This window comes from Sphaerodactylus townsendi, linkage group LG15 (assembly GCF_021028975.2).
Source record: "Sphaerodactylus townsendi isolate TG3544 linkage group LG15, MPM_Stown_v2.3, whole genome shotgun sequence".
NCBI classification, from domain to species: domain Eukaryota; kingdom Metazoa; phylum Chordata; class Lepidosauria; order Squamata; family Sphaerodactylidae; genus Sphaerodactylus; species Sphaerodactylus townsendi.
This window is the reverse complement of record NC_059439.1, coordinates 6504762-6524820: the sequence shown is the minus strand read 5'-3', so window position 1 is coordinate 6524820 and position 20059 is coordinate 6504762. Positions and strand designations below refer to the sequence as shown.

Sequence of the window (20059 nt, the reverse complement as noted above, 5' to 3'; positions counted from 1 at the left end):
CAACGTGCGCCTGGTGGGGTGGAGGCAGCCTAAGGTGCCATGGGGACAAAATAAAATAAATAAATAAATCCACCCTCGTGTTCTCACCCCTCCTCTGGCCCTGGGGAGATATCACTTATTTCACTGTCCCACTGAAGGCCACCAGCCAAGAACAGCAGATTAGCTATTTCTATCCCACCTTGTAAAAGATCACAATACACTTTCTGTCACATTAAGGAACAGCTGACCTTTGGTCAAGCTGAGAAGGGGGGAGTGAGACTGTAAAGCTTTGCCGATTGAGAAGAGGCGCCTGTCAAAACCAGAGCCTTGCAGAGGGGGAAGCCAGAGAAGATCTTACTGTTTTTCCCCCAATTATGATTGTGCTGGATCAGAAAAAAACAGGCTCAGCTAGCAAAAGCCCATTCTTTTCATTAGCAGTGTCTTTGAAAGCACATGGTCAGGTCATGAAGATAATAACCCCAGCACCACATAAGGAGAGACCAGAATAAAGCCGCCAGGTTCAGATGCAGTCTATCATAGCTACTGATCCATTCATCCTAACTGCCTAGTGGCCCTTGTGATCATATTGGGCAGCAGGGCAGTTCAGAAATGAATGATGTCTTATGTTAATGTCACACTTTGTTTTGGCAACACTGCAGACCTCCTCTCCTCCACAGCCCCACCATTAGAACTCAACTGCCAGTCAATTAAATGCATTTAAGGGAGCCAGCTGGTGTAATGGTTAGGAGCAGGGGGATTCAAATCTGGAGAACGGGGTTTGATTTACCACTCCTCCACCTGAGCGGCAGAGGCTTAACTGGTGAACCAGATGTGTTTCTGCACTCCTACATTCCTGCTGGGTGACCTTGGGCTAGTCACAGTTCTCTCTGGACTCTCTCAGCCCCACCTGCCTCACAAAGTGTCTGTTGTGGGGAGAGGAAGGGAAAGGAGCTTGTAAACCATCTTGAGTCTCCTTACAGGAGAGGAAGGTAAGGTCTAAATCCAAACACCACCTCCTCCTCCTTTCTTCTTTTCCTCCTCCTTCCTCAATGCAATTGAATTCAAGAAGGAAAAACTTTGCCCTCCATCATGGTCCCCAACCAACGTCTCCCCTCAACTAAAAAGCTCCCAACCCCTTCCCCTTCCATTACAGAGAGAACGTTACAATACCTTTGAAATACTTCTATCTCGCTCAATACACATATTGGCTTGGGGGTGGGGAAGGAGGGAACGACAGGACTGTGTAGCCAGCACTCCAGCAGCCATGAGCAGGGCTTTGGAAAGGCAGCACAGATCTCTCTAGGGATGCCATCCTCCAGGTGGGGCCTGGGGACCCCCTGGAATGACAGCTCATCTCCAGACTACAGAGGCCAGCTCCCATGGAGAGAATGGCTGCTTTGGGAGGTACTGTCCCTGCCTTCCTCACCTTCATGCCCCAACGTCCAGGAGTTCCCCAGCCTAGATCTGGCAACCCCGGGACTTTCCCAAATAACCGTGCCTGCCGCTTAGAGGTATACAAAGCCATAGTTTCGTTTTTCATTCTTGTGGATTTTAATGTCAGACACCGCACCCCTGTGTCTTTCTCCAGTTAGGCACGCCGGGAGAGCCACCACTTGCATAGTGACAGAACCCAGAGCTGAGGCAGGCAAATGTTATTGGGGGGAGGGGGGGAGGTGAAACAACAGGCAAGGCTGCTTCAAACTGCCTAGCATGGCCCAGCTGCTAGGAGGAATGGGAACAGGAGGGGCGAGCACAGAAATCTGTAATGTGTCCCACAACAGCCTCTGGGCCAGTGCTTGAATGATACATTCTTGCTGAATACATTCTTTCTTTCCTGATTTTTTTTTTTTTGGGGGGGGGGAGGAGAAAGGATGGAATTTTTCCTCTGCTAAGCTTTTGTTCTGGGCCCTGCTATTCAGAAACAGGAGCCAGAGGGATTAGGAAAGGACGGGGCATCACAAGTACCCAGACATATTTGTGTAGCAGAAACAGTTGATACATGGGAGCCAGGATCGGTGGCAGAGAACAGGTGGCCGGAAGCCCAAAAAGTGGAAGAGAGGAGAACGCTGATTCCTTCTTGCATAACATACAAGGAAGGCTCTTCCCAGCCAACTGTGGCCATTATTTCAAAGTTCATGTACACTGCACACTTTAAAAAATGTGCATGTTGGGGTGCAGACAATCATAGCCTAAGGCCCCTGCCAATAGCAAACACTGTTAGTTAAACAAACTGAACACTATAGACTATAGTACTGTAATACTATAATGCTGGGGGGGGGGGGGGGGATTAGGACTAATAAAAGGAAACACTTCTTCACGCAATGCCCGATTGGTGTTTGGAATATGCTGCCACAGGAGGTGGTGATGGCCACTAACGTAGATAGCTTGGACAGACTTATGGAGGAGAAGTCCTCTTGTGGAATGGGAAGAGGGGTTTTATAACATTGTCTGGAAAGACTCCGGCCAAGGAGATGTGAAAAGATGGCAGGAATATTCCAAACACCAATCATGCATTGCGTGAAGAAATGTTTCCTTTTATTAGTCCTAATTAGTCCTATCTATGGCTAGCAATCTTGATCTTTCTTGATCTGGGATTGCAAGTGCCTTAGCAGCCCAGGTGCTCAGGAGCAGCAGCAGCAGCAGAAGGCCATTGCTTTCACATCCTGCATGGGAGCTCCCAAAGGCACCTGGTGGGCCACTGTGAGTGGCAGAGTGCTGGACTAGATGGACTCTGGTCTGATCCAGCAGGCTCTTTCTTATGTTCTTATGTATAAGTTCATTGTCACCCCTTCTATTTCCCTCTTTCAAGACCAGAAACATGTACTTTAGTAGACAACGAAGCTGTCTACTAGGATGCCAAATGTCCTACTTCTTAGGATGCCAAATTCTGAACTGAAATTCCACATTCCAGTGGTTACTCAGAACAATCAGTGGCGTAGCGCTTACGGTAGCAAGAGCAAGAGCAGCAACGTCAAATGTTTGATGTACTTCTGGAGCTGGAGGTTTGGGCCCCAACAGCCACAGTCGACCTTCTTAATTGTAAGTCTGCTGATCTCTGCTCTTCAGACATCAGTTGAGTAACTCATCCGCAGTGGCAGAGCTGCAAGGGGGCAAGCACATTGCACCTAGTGGGCGCAAAAATCGAATCCAAACGGACAAAGTGTTGGCACATAATACACCAGACATCATAGTGATAGAGGACAAGAAAGTGACCATCATAGCAGTCCCCGGTGACAGTAGGATCATTGAAAAAGAACATGAGAAGGTCACCAAATACCATGATCTGAAAATCGAGCTTCAGTGTGTATGGCACAAACCAGCTGAGGTCGTCCCAACCCTGGACTCCATTCCGAAAACAATAGGGGAGCACTTAAAACATCTTCAAATCAACAAAATTAAACATCTGTCAGATTCAGGAGGCAGCCCTGCTGGGATCCACACGAATACTTTGCCAATACAATACAACTTCCTAGGCCTCTGGGTGAGGCTCAAATTGTAATGAAAGGCCAACAACCAGCTAAAGAACTGACAGTTGTGAAATCAACAACAACAATAATAAATAAGTCTATATGACCCTCCCCTTGTGGGTTCCTGAGAGCCCGTTGGAGAGCCCATTCAGAGCCCACAGAAGATTGTGCAGTGTGGAAAATGTGTGCAGCGTCTTATTAACTTTATTGATCCCCCGCAAAGCAACTTAATTTTGACAGAATTTCTCCCTAGCTCTCATTTGGAACAAAGACTTGCTAGCATTTAGGAAACCAAAAATTCCACACAAGTTAGTAAGTAGAAGACATTTCCTGCCATCTTTTCACATCTCCTTGGCCGGAGTCTTGCCAGACAATGTTATAAAACCCCTCTTCCCATTCCACAAGAGGACTTTTAACATGCATTTAACCCCTGAGTCCCAACCTATTGGTGGAGATCTTCTAAATATTTACAATAACCTTCAGCCAGTTTCAGAAGAACCTCTGAAGGGTGTACAGACACAGGATACGGGAAACTTTATACAACCGCACTGATCAGAGACAAAGAAGTCTACCACATGCAAAGCCTCTTGGATGACTTTTAATAAGGAAATCACAAACATATTAGTCCACCTGCATCTTCAGCAACAGGAGAGGAAGGTCTTGAAATCCCCATCCCCAAGCAAGAAACAAGTTTTACTACATACAGTTTCCCAGCATCTATCTACAAATCTTGTATCCTTAACTCCTTTAAACAATGGAAGGATGAATGAGAGATTGATTTGCACAAAAATCCACCGCCAAGAATTAAATGGACATATAAGCTGAATGTCAAGGTGAACCAACTTGCCAGCTCTCACAGCATACAGCAGGGGTCTGCAACCTTCGGCTCTCCAGATGTTCATGGACTACAAATCCCATCAGCCCTGCCAGCATGGGCTGATGGGATTTGTAGTCCATGAACATCTAGAGAGCTGCAGGTTGCACATCCCTGGTATAGAGGCTGTGTATAACAAAGTTTCCAGTGCAGTGGACCCCTACGATGCCTGCTACCTATATGATTCTCTCTTTCATTTTATTATCAAAGCTCTCCAGCCAACAGTGAATGCAATCCAGTCTCGTCAAGGAAAAGCATACTCATGCCTGACTTGATACCGACTGCCTTTTTTCTGAAACTCAACTGCGAGCCATCTTTGTTGAGTACTGTTGCAGTAGGAATAATCACCTCTTGAACATCTATGTTGCCCAGGGATAATCATTTCAAGCCAAGATATTAGAGAATTAAAAAAACATCAAATTAAAAGCTGGTGGAGGCTGCTAGGTCAGGAAATCAGATGGTTTTGGGACTTAATTTCTTGGGACTTGGGAGATACAAGCCACAGAACCCTATGCCCAGTATCACCACAGACCTGGTCAAGGTATTTGGCTGACCAGATTTTAGATCTAAACAGTTCTGCATTAGCCTACTCAGACCTTATTCCATCAGACATTGCAGAATGGGCACCTGTTGAGCCAGAGGAAGTTATAAATGACATCACCAGACTGAAAAATGGGAAAGCACCAGGGCCAGATGGTCTTCCTTCTGAATGACTCAAACAGCATAAGGAGTGGTGGGGAGGTGTGCTTGTGCCCCTCTCTACCTCCATTGATTATTATGGCATCTTACCTGACTCTTGGCTGAATGTTCTTAGAGTTCCTATGTATAAGAAAGGTGACCCCAAGTCGTAAGACAATTATCGTCCTATTAGCCTTCTTTCAATAATTGGTAAGCTGTATGCTAAACATCTGCTGAATAAATTACTAAAATGGAGAAGAACAAATTGGTTTTTATAAAGGTAAATCAGTACTTGATCATTGTATGACATTTTCCTATTCGGTAGAGAAATACAGTGGTACTGGAAGATACTTTACATGGCTTTTGTTGATCTTAAGGGCGCCTTTGACTCTATCTTCAGCAGTATTCTCTGGTATAAGCTATCTGAGCTAAGTATTGATGACTGACTTCTCTTCCTTATCAGGAAGCTGCATTCTTCCACAACACATCTAGTAAGATGTAATATTGCTGGGCCATATAACACAAAATCCCAGTTACCAAGGGAGATAAGCAAGGGTGTATTTTGGCACCCTCTCTTTTTAACTTGTATTTGGGTGACCAGGCCCCCTCGCTCCTATCTGTCAATAGCCATTATTCCCAACATTGGTCACAGACCTGTTCCCTTTCTATTATATGTTGATGATGCGATTTTACTATCTCGCACTCAGAACGGTCCAAACACCTCTTTAGGGCAGTCTCACACTATTGTGAGACCAACCTACTGAAAATTAATGTTGGAAAGTCTAAAGTAATGGTCTTCACTAGTACGTGGAGAAAGCAGAGATGGCAGATTAATAATGAGACTATTGAATAAGTGAAACAGTACAAATACCTTGGTATTCACTTCCAATTTAATCACAGATGGGTCAAGCAGCACATGTATGCCATTGTGTTAGCCAAATGTAGCTCAGCGACAACAATTCAGTTTTTTCATCAAAGATGGAATCATTATATTTGTCCGGCCCTTTAAGTTTTCAATAGTAAAATGGCAGCCCAACTGCTCTTTGGGATACCAGTATGAATTGAGGCATTTAATAATAAAATTGAAAGTGTACTAATTGCTGTATTTGTTAAAGGAAAACCAAGCTTGCAGACTGATTAAGAGACAATTGCCGTATGTAGAATTACAAAAGCTAGAATCCCTTGCATCAGGAGTATGTGCCCCTCGGTCGCTGGGCATTTTGCCATTATGCCTGTTACCTTACCTTAATAATTTAATTTCCTCACAACAACACGACTTTTCATTAGCCAGAATGAACACGTTACCTTTGACTCTCCTCCAGGGAAGATTGAACAAAATCCTACTTAAAGACAGACTCTGTCCTTGTTCCTCGAAGGAGTTAGAAACTGTTCAGCATGTGCTTTTGCTTTTATGCAAACATTCAGAAAACTTTAATTCCTCCTCTAATAAACTCATGTAGCACTTCATCTGATGAGAGAACTGTGATCCATTTATTAACTGATTTTAATCCAATATAGTAGCTAAATTTCTTGCCTTAGCTATAAGATTATGAGAACAACAGTGTTAGTTAAGCTGATTTTAAAGTTTTGTATTTCACTTGTTTATGTCATTAAAGGTAATAATGTTGATTATTAACCTAATCCATCATTTTATTAAAAGGTATAATATGAAAAAGTAGCACACAGGAAAGAGAGCGAGGCCAGTTTCCATGAGCGCCATAATTCGTCATGAAGCCATTTGACCATCTGCCAGTCTGCTGGAGCTCCCAAGACATTAACTTCCTGGACTCTTCCATTCAGACATCAAGTCTGTGCAGCTTTTTCTCCAGCCTCCTCCTCCAGCTCATTCCTAATCTGTTTCATACACCTCATCTTCCTCATCTTCCTCTTCTTCCTCTTCCTGAGCATCACTATTCAGTTTGACCAAGACAGGATCTGGGCTAGAAAACCCTTCGTTGCCAGAAGATACACCCTCACTTTCCTCTTCCACTGGGTAGAAGTGCCGAGCTGCTGACAGGAAATCTTCTCCCACATCTAGGAGTAGAAGCCGGTCCTGGGATGGGAGGAGGGCGGTGGTGAAGGGAATGGAAATAAATACAGAAGGAGATGTTTGGTGGAGACAGAAATATTTTGGTACTGGATGTGCCGAAGCCAAACAAGATTCTTCCCAAGTCCACCAGCAATAAATATGTGATGCCCCAGAAGTGGCGTAGCACCCAGGGGATGGGGGTGGAGGTGTCTTGCATTGGGCACACACTGGTGCGTGGGCGTGGCATGGTGTGGGCATTCTGTGGTATTCTGAGGCAGGCGGGGGTGTGGCAGGGCAGAGGCAGAGTTACCAGGGAACTGGGGGGGTGTTCCACCGGGCGCACGCATAGGGAGGTGGAAAATCTCCCCCGCGGTGCCCCCACCAACACTTACCTTAGCAAAACAGTGCAGGCTGGAGAAGCAGCCTGTTCCCTTCAGGCTGAAAACAGCTGGGTTGAAAAAACACTTCCCAGAAAACCTTGCGAGCCCCATGGTCTCATGGGAAGTATAGCTCCCACCAAGCCGTTTTCAGCCTGAAGGGAACAGGCCACATTTCCAGGCTGAACTAAGGTAAAGTGGGGCAGGGTGCCGCGGGCAGTGGGGGGACACAGAGTATGCACTGGGTGCACTCTGGCCCAGCTATGCCTCTGGGCATGGGCGCAGGGCATACATGTTCCCTGGGTGCAGTTTCTCCTTGCTATGGCTCTGTGCCCCAGGCATTGAATCTTAGAGTGTCCTGTGGAAGTCTTGTGTGGAAACAATGGAGGAAGTGAGGAGGTAACTTCAAATGGGTCTGTGGCTCAGTGCTAATTTTTACTGTTAATTTATTTGGTGGTGGCAATAACTGCAGTGTTTCCCAAAACAGCATGACCACACAGAGCTGGGATTTGCAAGAGTCTTTCATAACCATTCATGTGCTAAGTATCTGCTTGTATGTAAACAAGATGGTGAGGTCACATTCTAATGAGCTGACCTATTGATTAGGCATTGGCCAGGGTAGTAGCCAGCGTGGTGTGGTGGTTAAGAGCAAGTGGAGAACTGGGTTTGATTTCCTGCTCTGCCACTTGAACTGTGGAGGCTTATCTAGTGAACCAGATTAGTGAACCAACACATGCCAGCTGGGTGACTTCGGGCTAGTTATAGTTCTTCGCAGCCCCACCACCTCACTTCGCTTCCCAGCCCCACCACCTCACTTCGCTTCCCAGCCCCACCACCTCACAGGGTGTTTGCTGTGGTGGGTGGGGAAGGGAAAGGAGATGGTAAGCCCCTTTGAGTCTCCTTACAGGAGAGAAAGCGGGGGAGGGGGATATAAATCTCTTCTTCATTTGTTACATGTCTATGAGCACATGTGCCTGAGGTTATAAAATTAAATAGTTTTTTTGTTCTATGCTCAGTTCTTGCCATGTACTGAGGCAAGTGTAAGAATGTAACAGTACAATAGTGTTTATTGCTTTTTTCCATCCATGTTACCCAACCCTTTCAGCTAGTAAACTTTTATATTAAACAACCCACTAGTATCTGGGTCTTTACTGCTATCCACTAAACTCTGCTACTAACTTAAACCCACCAACGCTTTAGGCCACAAGTTCAAAGACTGTCCAGGGGTTCAGGCAGTAATATGGCTAGTTGATATGCTAATTAGGTCAATTCACAGAAGACTGACCACACTGGAAATAGTTGTATGGACCACCTGTGAAGCAGCCTGATACCCAATCAGATCATTGGTCAATGAAGGTCACCCTTGTCTACTCAGACTGGCAGCTGGTCTTCAGGAGGAGCTTTTCCACATCACCCCGAAGAAGAAGAAGAAGAAGAAGAAGAAGAAGAAGAAGAAGAAGAAGAAGAAGAAGAAGAAGAAGAAGAAGAAGAAGAAGAAGAAGAAGAAGAAGAAGAGGAGGAGGAAGAGGAGGAGGAGGAGGAAGAGGAGGAGGAGGAGGAGGAGGAGAGGAGGAGGAGGAGTTGGACTTGGATTTATCTCCCATCTTTCTCTCCTGTAAGAAATATCAAGGGGGCTTACAAACTCCTTCCCCTTCTTCTCCCCACAACAGATACCTTGGGAGGTAGGCGGGGTTGAGAGAGTTCCAAAGAACTGCTGTGAGTAGCCCAAGGTCACCCAGCAGGCTTCATGTGGAGGAATCAAACCCAGTTCTCTAGATTAGAGTCCACCACTCTTAACCACTAAACCACACTGGACTTATTGCCTAGTCCTTTTTTAAATGGAGACACCAGGGATTCAACCTGGGACTTGCTGCATGCAAAGCAAAGGCTCTTCTGCTGAGCCCCTCCCTCAAGTTCCCATTGACATATTATCTCAAGAAAGCTCGGTTGCTGCTCCCAACTTCTACAGCTGCTCCTAACCCACAAGGGGGCACATCCACAATGTTATGTACCACATAGGTGGTGACACCTCCCCCCCCCCAGCATGGGTGTTTCTCCTGAGAGCCAGAGTGGTTCAGAGCAGTGGACTCTAATCTGGATAACTGGGTTTGATTCCCCATTCCTCCACATGAGTGGCAGAGTCTTATCCAGTGCCTCAGATTTGTTTCTCCATTCCTACATTTCTGCTAGGTGACCTTGGGCCAGTCACAATTTTCTCTAAACTCTCTCAGCCCCACCTACTTCACAAAGTGTCTGTTGTGGAGAGACGAAGGAAAAAGAGTTTGTAAGCCACTCTGAGTCTCCTTACAGGAGAAAAAGGGGGGTATACATCCAAACTCCTCCTTCCTGTAGCCCATTCCCACTCACCAGGACAAAGAGGTATCTCTCTGGTGGGCCACCTCGATGACGATCAAAAATAGTTGTCTGCTCAGCCAAGGCATTGTTGAGCCTGCGGGCTTCTTGGGGGTTACGAAGGGATTCGTATGAGGTGCCGGAGGTGATTGCCAGAAGTCCGTCTGCTTCAGCTTTGAATCCTGAGGTATAATAACAAGAATTTAAAGATTAATAGAATGTGCTAAACGGATCTGTGAACCACAACATCTCTAAGGAACTAAAATGGGCTTCACAAGCAAATGCGTTCTCCTTGTCTGAAATCAAAAGGGTCGTAACACAAACGAAGAAAATAGATTATACACTTGAGGAAAAACAACCCCGCATGAAAAAGGGAAAAGTATACTTATCCTATATGAAAAGGATCACTGACAAGATAGGAAACTTGATGAAAAAGGCAACCTACAGCCAGTCTACAAACCCACCAAGAAAATAGGATGGGTGGCAACACTACACGTGATGGGATCTGGGAGTCTTAGTAGACCACAAACTGAACATGAGTCAGCAGTGTGATGCTGCGGCCAAGAAAGCCAATGAGATTTTGGGCTGTATCAATAGGAGTATAGTGTCAAGATTGAGGGATGTAATTGTTCCTCTCTATTCTGCACTGGTTAGACCTCACTTGGAATACTGTGTACAGTTCTGGGCACCGCAATTCAAGAAGGGTATTGACAAGCTGGAATGGATCCAGAGGAGGGCAACCAAAATGGTAAAAGGTCTGGAGTCCATGCCCTACGAGGAGAGACTTAGGGAGTTGGGTATGTTTAGTTTAGTGAAGAGAAGATTAAGAGGTGACATGATAGCCATGTTTAGATATCTGAAGGGATATCATGTTTGTGAGGGAGCAAGCTTGTTTTCTGCGGCTCCATCAGGAGTGATGGGTTCAAGGTGAAGGAAAAGAGATTCCACCTAAACATCAGGAAAAACTTCCTGACAGTAGGGGCTGTTTGACAGTGGAATATGCTGCCTCAGAGGGTGGTGGAGTCTAGAGGTTTTTAAAGAGAGGCTGGAGGGCCATCTGTCAGGAGTGCTTTGATTGTGTGTTCATGCATTGCAGAGGGTTGGACTTGATGGCCCTTGGGGTCTCTTACAACTCTATGATTCTGTGAAATACAACTAATGTTACTATCAGTACAAAGACGAAAAACCCACTCACTTCTGCAGGTGTTTTCCGCATTCCATGCAGCTGTGAACAGGTGTACATTTGAACTACAAAACGCTATGTTCTACAAATCTGAGCAAGAACTTCTCAAACTATTATAATACGGTACGTTTTAATGTACAAAAAATTATATGTATTTGTCCATTAATTCAATTTTAAATGTAATCAATGAGAACATAGCAAGAAGTGACCAGATTGCTAATGATTAATGACTAAGGTTGTTCTAGTCAGTATACTAGCTAATGTTAATTTATTTTAACAAGATCATAAATGAAGACTTATTCTAATCATTTTAAAATATATTATCCTTATTATTGTTATCACAATTGACTTTCTTCTCCTGTACTCTTTTTTTGATAATATAAACATTATTTGAAAAGAAAGGAGCTACAAAATGCAGCACTATCACAAGAATTAAGGAACATGAAAGAGACAGCAGACTTTACCAGCCTGAGAAATGTGAAGTGGCAGAATATACACTAACTCAAACCAGACTCAAAATCTTATTTGAAGAAACAGAAGTGCTTGACAGATCCAACAGTTACTTTGTCAGATCACACAAGGAAGCCACTGAAATAAATAAGCATCAACACAGTTTTAATAAAAGGGAATAAAGTTTGAAAATAAACAAAATCTAGCTACCTGTAGTAAAAGACTTCAAACCCAAACTTCAAAAACTCCAAAAGACACTTCAAAAAGTCCAAAAGACTTTTCAAACCCAAAATTCAAAAACTCCAGAAGTCTCCTCTTCCTTGAACAGACAGTGAACATCATGTGCACTCCACACTCACCACTGTGAGACAAAACTTTTAGAGAAAATCTTGGAAGATGTTAGCCACAGAGGCTGGCAAAATGTCAGGAATAAAGATATTCAGACTACGGCTACCTAACCTGAAAATCTCACAAGTATTTTTTTATGGTTTATTGTTTTTTTTTATTGTTTGTAATAGAAAAGTCTTAACAATAAAAATTTATCACACACGCACACAGACACACACACACACACACAGAGAGAATTTTTCATACCAGTGCAAGAATCAATTTATCACAAGTTTGTAAATTGTGGTATGTAGTCAGTGCCCAGTTTTGATTCCTGACAATCTAATCTTTTGTTTAACCAAGGTCTAGGGATGCATGAGGCCTGTCACCAACTTTCTAAAAAGCACTTGGCAGATACCACATTGGGGACCCCTTCTTACACTGCTTAATTGTGCGGTGCCCATGGTGCAACTTTTGGAGAGTCATAGTTGCAATTATTGACATGCCTATTAGTCACCTGACAAATTTAGACTTGAGTGTCAGTGTAAGCTATTTTTATTGATTGAGAGGTGTGAATAGTATATCTGTCTGGCATTGACAACGCTGAGAATAACCAAGTAAATTGGTAGTTACATTCTCCAGTAGGTTCCCTACCCCCAGAGCTTCCCAAAACTGAAACCGTTTGCTGGGCACAGAGTTCGTCAAGGTCAGGGAAGCTAGTGCAAAACGGATACAAGAAACGGCAATAAGTAAGTATTATACTTTGTGCACCAAGTGGAGTGATTGGAGGCTATCTCCTCGTCTCTCCTCAACAGGGAGCCTCACAGCTTACCTGCTCTTTTGGTAGTGGCTATTTCGAGGTGCAACCCCCCCCTGCCATCTACAACCTCCACTGGGTCTTGGAGGTGTCACGCTGGGGAACGACGCTCAGAAGAATCACAGGGCTCTCCAGTCACGTAGTATCAACACTAGTCTGTTGAACCTCTGTTGGAAATCTTTGATCCGTAATGCAAGAACATCATACCTAAAGCTTCCAGGATTTGCTTCCACCGGTCCTTCACCTTCCGACGGATCTGTCGATGCGCACTGATATCAAAACTCACACGTCGGTAGCCCTGTAGTGAGACCAAGAGATGAAAAACAAAACGTGGAACCATCCAGTTTTGATTAAAAGCAAAACCCCTCCACCACAATGCATAGAATGTGGAGGAAGCATGAGAATAAAAATGGAGAGGACTCCAGAAATCCAACAGGTTTCCTGCAGTTTTTGAAATGTAAGAAACACAGTGAGAGAGTCAGCAAGATGTAATAGTTAAGGTGTTGGACTAGGACCTGAGAAACCCAGGTTTGAATCCCCTCTTGCTTCACGGGAGTTTGCTGGGTGACCCCTGGGCCAGTCACAAACTCTCAAGTCCAGATCCTGATTAGTATTTGGATGGGAGACTGCCAGGGGCTGCATCCAGCGATTTGGGAGTACTTTCACTTCAATGTAATTGTTGCAAGATATCTGTAACCTGATTGATATGTAAAGGGCCTTTCTCTCTCTTCTTCTCTCTTCTGATCTTTATGGCTTCAGCGTGGATTGTAGATAACTAGGCTAATGACTCTGGAGAGCTAATCCCCAGAGAAACAGGACGTGCCTGTTGCCCTGAGTGGGGAGGCAAACCAGGTGGCTGTATCTATCCCTATCGAGACCTTGGGGCGCCTAAGCCTCCAAACAACTCTCTTCACACTTTCTCTGGGAAAACGGGAGGGGTGACTGGTTGGGGATAAAGGGAACCAGGAAAGCCAGATCTGGCAGAACTGGCTTTCTCAAGATGGGTACTCCACAACCTTTCAATAAACACTACTGATCAAGAATCCAGAGTCTGTTTATTGGCTGAAGGTCCGAGACCTAACAGAGACCTCCAAGGAATACCAGGGTGCTGAGGAGGCAATGGCAAACCATCTCCCAAGGTATCTTGCCTTGAAAACCGTACAGGGTCACCATAAGACAGCTGAGACTTTAAAAAAGGAATAGACAATTGCCCCCTGCCTCAGTCTGTGAAAAATAAGATACTAGACTGCCTTTTCCTCATTCTTTCATCAGTGATGATTTCCACACAGTAGAAATAAAACGTTCTGCAGAAGTTTTTAAAAGATCCGTTTTGGCTTTTTTAGTTCGCACACAGCCTGCCAAAAATAGCCAGCCAAAAGCGTTGCCAGTCAAAACGGATCTTTTCCCCCACCTGTTGCACGGATCTCCTGTTAGTTTCACAGTTGCGCCTGCCATTTTGCGTGCTGCTGCAGAGATTCTCCGTGCCTCCGCCATTTGGTGAAAGTTTTCCACAGAGGTTTCCTCAGTTTGCTGCTCTTCCACGTGTCACTGCCATGTAGATGAATAAAGATGAATACTCCATGCCTCCAGAGATGAAAATAGATGAATATTTCATCTACTTCCATGTAGATGAAGTAGATGAATAAAGTTTGTTTTGCCTACTGATCCTGCACAAGTGTCATATTTCCTTTTTTTGTTTTGTTTTGAGGGGTATGTTTGCGAAGCTACGGAGACACAAATATGCGCTATATTGCAGTTTCTCTAATTGTGTGGCCGTAACTTTGCAGACATTCCCCCTCAAAACAATGACAACAAAAAGGAAAAATGACACATGCATGGAGTCGCTTGGCAAAACAAACTTTATTCACCTACTTTTTACATGGAAACCATGTGTGGATGAGCTGCAAGCAGAGGAAACCTTCATGGGGAACCTTCAGAGAATCTCTGCTGCAGCACACAAAATGGTAGGCTCAACTGACGAAAATGAAAGAAAAAGTTTTGGGCAGGAGAAATAAAGCTTTTGTTCACTCAGCAGGTAGGAAACGTCTTCAACCCAGGTTGGGGGGAAAGTGATTTTTTTAAAAACACGGGTTTAGAGAAATAGAACATTTTGATGACATTTGGGGGAAGAGAACTGTGCAAACTTCTTCCCCAAAACGTTTTTTAAAACATCCCCAAAACGTTTTATTTCTGCTGTGCAGAAATCACAAATATTGGCACCTACGTTAAAAAGTTGGTAAAAACACCTTAAATTTTAATTGTCAGGTCAATGAGATAGACATTAAATGATCAGAAGCGCCCTGCTGGATCAAACCTCCGTTCCATCGGGCTCAGCATTCCCATTTCACATAGTGGCTCACAACAGGTCATAGAAGCCAAAACCTTCCCCGATGTTGCCTCCTGGCACTGGTATTCAAAGGTTTACTGCCTCTAGATGTGGCAACTCCCTTTAGTTACTATGCCTAGCTGTCACGGATGAACCTCTCCTCCGTGAAGTTAATCCCTTTGGGGAGAAATACATTGTGATTTGGAGATTTGGGGCTTCACCACTAGTTCTAAAAAGATCTATCTCTTAGATCGTATCTTTTTCCAGTCTTAACCGGCAGTGCTTTAGAACTGCTAATGGTCTTCTTGGTCGCAGACAGCATGATAGACAGCTGTAGTATTATGTATGAATATATTCGTATACACGCAATCTCTCTTGATGTAATGCAGTGTGAAATCTCTATGTCTTATATATTAAAGATATTTCAAGTGGCATTATGGAGATTGACCCCTTAATTAAAACTGGGAAGTGATACCAGGGATCAAGATAAAATAGCATTTGGATGCACATTCAAAACCATAGATTACCACCAGCTAATTCCTCCCCTCTCTTTTATCTAGAACAGTGGTGGCGAACCTTTGGCACTCCAGATGTTATGGACTACAATTCCCATCAGCCCCTGCCAGCATGGCCAATTGGCCATGCTGGCAGGGGCTGATGGGAATTGTAGTCCATAACATCTGGAGTGCCAAAGGTTCGCCACGACGGATCTAGAACATAAGAAGAACATAAGAAAGAGCCTGCTGGATCAGACCAGAGTCCATCTAGTCCAGCACTCTGCTACTCGCAGTGGCCCACCAGGTGCCATTGGGAGCTCACATGCTCCCAATCTAATTGATATCCTAGCGGTAAGAAGGGCATTAGTTATGTTTTTCCCCTTTTGCACTGTTCCCCTGCAGTGTCTGTCTTGCCAAAATGGATGCATATGAGCTCAAGGATTCAGGAGGATGTTTAAGGGTGCCACCACTCTTGTGACCCTGAAAAGGACAACCAAACAAAAAAACCCTAACACTCTACTGCTTTTAGTGTGGCTTACAGCAAGCAGCAGCCTCAAAACCCAGGATGCTTGGGAGAAGCATGTTCCAAGTAGGATCTTGCTAGGAAGCAGCAAAAGTGGTTACGGACCTCTGACCCCCGGCGCATTTTGGACCTCTTCTGCAGCAGCATGTAGAGCTCATGGTCATCGTCCCGCTCCATGTGGGTGCTGTCTGCAGGCTCACTCCACAGGTTGACTGCCTCCGAGCGCCGTCGTTTCTGCAGCTTTTCAAAATACTGAAGGGTGTCCCTAGATCAACACATGGGGAGGATGTAAAATCAGCATAGCACAGCAGTGATTCCTTGAAACTAGAACTCTGGACTCAGGCCTAGTTCTTATTTATTTACTTCTTTTATTTACTTAATTTGTATCCCGCCTTTCTCACCAGTGGGGACTCAAAGCGGTTCACATCATTCTCCTCTATCTCAGTTTTATCTTCACAAAAACTCTGTGAGATAAGTTAGGCTGAGTGTATGTATGACGGGCTCAAGGTCACCCAGCAAGCTTCCATGTGATCTCCATACAAATCAGGAAAAGCAGCCTGTCAGGGGTGTTTTCCGGATGGACAACATATCACAGGGGAAAACGAGGATCATACATACTGGGATGTTTTATCCCGATTTCTCCCTCTGCACGGCAGCCCATCAGTGCAGTCAGGCCGGGAGGAAGAACTCCAGGTGATTGTGCACGACCCCCGGTTTACTTTCATTTTCCTGTCCGACATTGCCACGCATGCGCAAACTGTCCCATTTTTCCACTATTCTGATTGGCTGCAGCTGTCAAGGTGGGAAAAATAAACTGGTCTGTTTCCCGCGGTGTTTGCATGGGAGCGGGAGCGGTGCGTTTTCAAAAGAACCGCCAATTTATTGTTTATTAAAAGCTGCAGGATAAGGGAAATCTTGTGGGGCAGGCCCGAGTTAGACCCAGAAGCCATGCGGAAGTCAAGACCGAACTGGGATGTTTCACTTCCTTATCCCAGGATATATAGTCTGTGCAAAAAATGCCATGGAGATCGGTTCTAACCTAGCCTTCTTCCTGACATGCAAGTTTTCTTTTTCTGTGCAGGAAACTAACTTTTTAAATGGAAGAGCCTTTTCTTATGTAAGCTGACACTCACTGTCTCAGGTCTGTTCCACACAACTAAAATAAGACATCTGAGGATGCAAAAAAAAAGGCGTTCTGGGGAGGCAGGCCCTTTCCCCCCCAAGACGTCTTTAAGGTGCTTTATTTCTACTCAAGACGTCTTTTAAAAAAAACACGCTTCAAAGTACACCTTTTCCCCTAAGCCGCCTGCAAGACGTCATTTGCCTGATCAGTGGTTCGCTGTGGAGTGGCCAGGGCTGTTCGACAGTAAATTTCAGCGGGGTGGTGGTACCTCCTTCTTTGGAGGTTTTTAAACTGAGGCTGGGTGGCCATCTGTCTGGAGTGCTTTGATTGTGTATTCTTGCATGGCTGGGGGTTGGACTTGATGGCCTTTGTGGCCTCTTCCAACTCTTATGATTCAATCCTTCAAGGAATACCCCAGCCTCAAATGAGAACTGTTGGCTTGTTTGACACAAAGGCCCCTTCCGCATGGGCGGAATATGGCGGCCTGGGGACGGCAAAAACGCTGTTCCCAGGCCTCCATTCCGCACAGGCGACAGCTTTGCAGCCGCCATTGCCCTCGCGACCAATTCGGCTGGTGGCCAAGTTGGTGGTTTCCAAACCACGCCTTCAGCGTGGTTTTTTGAAATGCCAGTTGGAAGCTGCTGCCGTGCTTAACGGCAGCCCCCCCCCCACCTCCCTTCACTTACCTGCTCTCCGCCTTCTGGCACGCTGCCGGGCCTAAAGGGACACTTGCCTGCAACGGAAGCAGGCGCCAAGAGGGCAGGGGAGGCGGCCCTTGCGGCCCTGTTACCGAGGGCCGGAGAGCAGTGTTCCACCGGGCGACGCCCAGCGTTTCATTTTCCTCGTTTTCGGGACCGTCCATGGACGTCTCGGGCAGCTGCCGGGTCTAAGGCCAGCAACGTTACCTAAGCCCTTCCGCCCGCGGCGGGAAAGGGCCAATGTTTTCCAAACTGCCTCAGCAATCTCTCAATTCTCTTGCAACCCAACCGGCTCACAGACCAGTGAACTACAACTTCAGTTGATTGATCTTATCAAAGCTACTAAAAGTTAAAGCTTTAGGACAGTAGCAGCCCTGTCTTCAGCAGGACTCTGAAGGCAAGTGGAAAGGGCGTGAAGCAAACGGAAAGTGCTGTATAAGCCTGAATCTTTTGCAAATCTCCTGCAAAAAGCCCAAAGCTCTTGCGAAATCTCCCCGCCCCAATCCCCTCCACCTCCCAAGTCTCAAAGGTACATCCTGCAGCTTCCCCACATTTTTGAGGGGACCAAAAATACATCGTTGTATAGATCCCACATATTCCATTAGCAGGATCTGACATTTTAAAAGGCAGACAGTTATTAGTTTGTGATAAATACCTAACCACCAGTGGGTTCTTCTCCAGCTCCTCTTCTCTATGGCAACAACAACAGCAAACTTTGTACCAGAAATCCATCTTGGTCTCTTTCTCTCTCGGAAGAGTTAAAATAGAATTAAGGCCAACATTATTTTTAAAAAGTAATAAAAATAATAGCAACAGAAGAGGAGGGAGCACAACAGGGGCAGATGGTATCCTGTGTGGCAAACTAATAATGCTTGAAAAAATAGACAGAGGAGTTTAACATTCATTGTAAATATATCCACAAGTCATAAGCAGCAATCATGTGACCTCCCGCCTTGCCCTTATAGCTCAAGGCCTCGACCAAAAACCAGAGTATGACTTTGGGTGTTTATATAGAATGAAAACCAGACTTGTTTCCCATCTCTTCCGCAAGAAAGGGACCTCAACATTGAGCGTTTATGAACTACTGTTAGGGTCATCTGGGGAAACAAACTGATTAAGGACAGAATTAAGCATATTGGGAAACAAGCCCTACCAGGGAAGAATTAGCACGGATTATTCGAAGGGACTTCACAAGCGCATGCGTGAGGGCAACTCTGTAGACGTTATATTCTTGGGAGTTTCATAAACTTTTTGGCAAACTGCCTCGCCAGAGATTCCTGAAGAAATGTTGCAATCATGGGATGGATGCTGTTGTGGTTTAGAAGGCAATAACTGACAGGAAGGAGAAAGGAGGTATAAACTGAATTTTTTTTTACAACTGATAAGCAGCAGGGTCCCACAGAGATGAAACTTTGGAACCAGTGTTGTTTAATGTCTCCGTGACTTGGAATTGGGGCTTATCAGTGAAACAGTTTAAAACCGTGGTGAGAATTTTATATCTCCAGGATCATATTTAATAGTCTTCTGCCAGCATGGCCATCATTGCCAGCCATGGAATTGTAGACCATAACATCTGGAGTGCCAAAGGTTCGCCACCACTGGCCTAGCAGCTTGTGAAACTCACCGGAATATTCAAGATGGCGAAAACCAAAGCACTCTGTGAAAAACCCCAAGAAGATTTTTTTTTAAATGGGGAGTGGCTGGTAATATGAAAAATGAAATTCAAGTTAAGTTTAAGGTGATGCACACTGAGGCAAAACTCCCAATTTTTCCATTTTACCAATTTTTTCCATACCAGCATTTTTTGAAATTTGTGGAGCTAAGCTAATGCTGCAGGGCAGCACTGGGGCAACAACATGAAGAACTCCCGGCTGCACCTGGCATCCTCTCTGCTAACAATGGGGCATTTTTACCGTGAAAAATCAGCCAAAGAAAGTATTCCTTCATCAGAAAAGAATGTGAAGAATTCACTGACACAGAATATAGCTTTAGGCCACTTAACGTGGCACAGCTTTGGGCCGTGAAGACAAATTCTATGGAGGATCAAAGTGACTACATTTTATGGAGCAGCAGTAGTAGAGAGGTTAGAGCTCACGCAGTGGCGTAGGAGGTTAAGAGAGAGCCTGTGTATCTAATCTGGAGGAACCGGTTTTGATTCCCAGCTCTGCCACCTGGAGCTGTGGAGGCTTATCCTGGGGAATTCAGATTAGCCTGTACACTCCCACACACTGCAGCTGGGTGACCTTGGGCTGTCAGTCACAGCTCTTCTACAGAGCTTTCTCTAGCTCCCACCTACCACTCTGCCAGGGTGCTTCTATGGAGCAGAGGGAAGGGCAAAGAAAGATTGTAAAGCCCCTTC

The 20059-nt window shown here is 45.1% G+C and overlaps 1 protein-coding gene across 1 annotated transcript; it reads right to left on the bottom strand.

Moving 5' to 3' along the window:
- Positions 1–5883: 5883 nt before the first annotated feature.
- On the bottom strand, positions 5884–18732 carry MREG (melanoregulin). Its single transcript, XM_048517907.1, has 5 exons — positions 18356–18732; positions 15985–16144; positions 12741–12831; positions 9772–9938; positions 5884–7051 (listed from the first exon to the last, which is right to left on the bottom strand). The coding sequence occupies exons 1-5, from the start codon at positions 18430–18432 to the stop codon at positions 6848–6850; spliced, it is 699 nt and encodes a 232-aa protein (XP_048373864.1). The 5' UTR covers positions 18433–18732; the 3' UTR covers positions 5884–6847.
- Positions 18733–20059: the final 1327 nt, after the last annotated feature.

Excerpts from the sequence above, each read along its gene's own strand:
- MREG (XM_048517907.1), bottom strand. The coding sequence starts at position 18,432 with ATGGATTTCTGGTACAAAGTTTGCTGTTGTTGTTGCCATAGAGAAGAG. Across the intron at positions 16,145-18,355 it reads AAGAACCCACTGGTGGTTAG|GGACACCCTTCAGTATTTTG; the intron begins GTATTTATCACA and ends GTGTTGATCTAG. Across the intron at positions 12,832-15,984 it reads AAATGCGCCGGGGGTCAGAG|GGCTACCGACGTGTGAGTTT; the intron begins GTCCGTAACCAC and ends GTCTCACTACAG.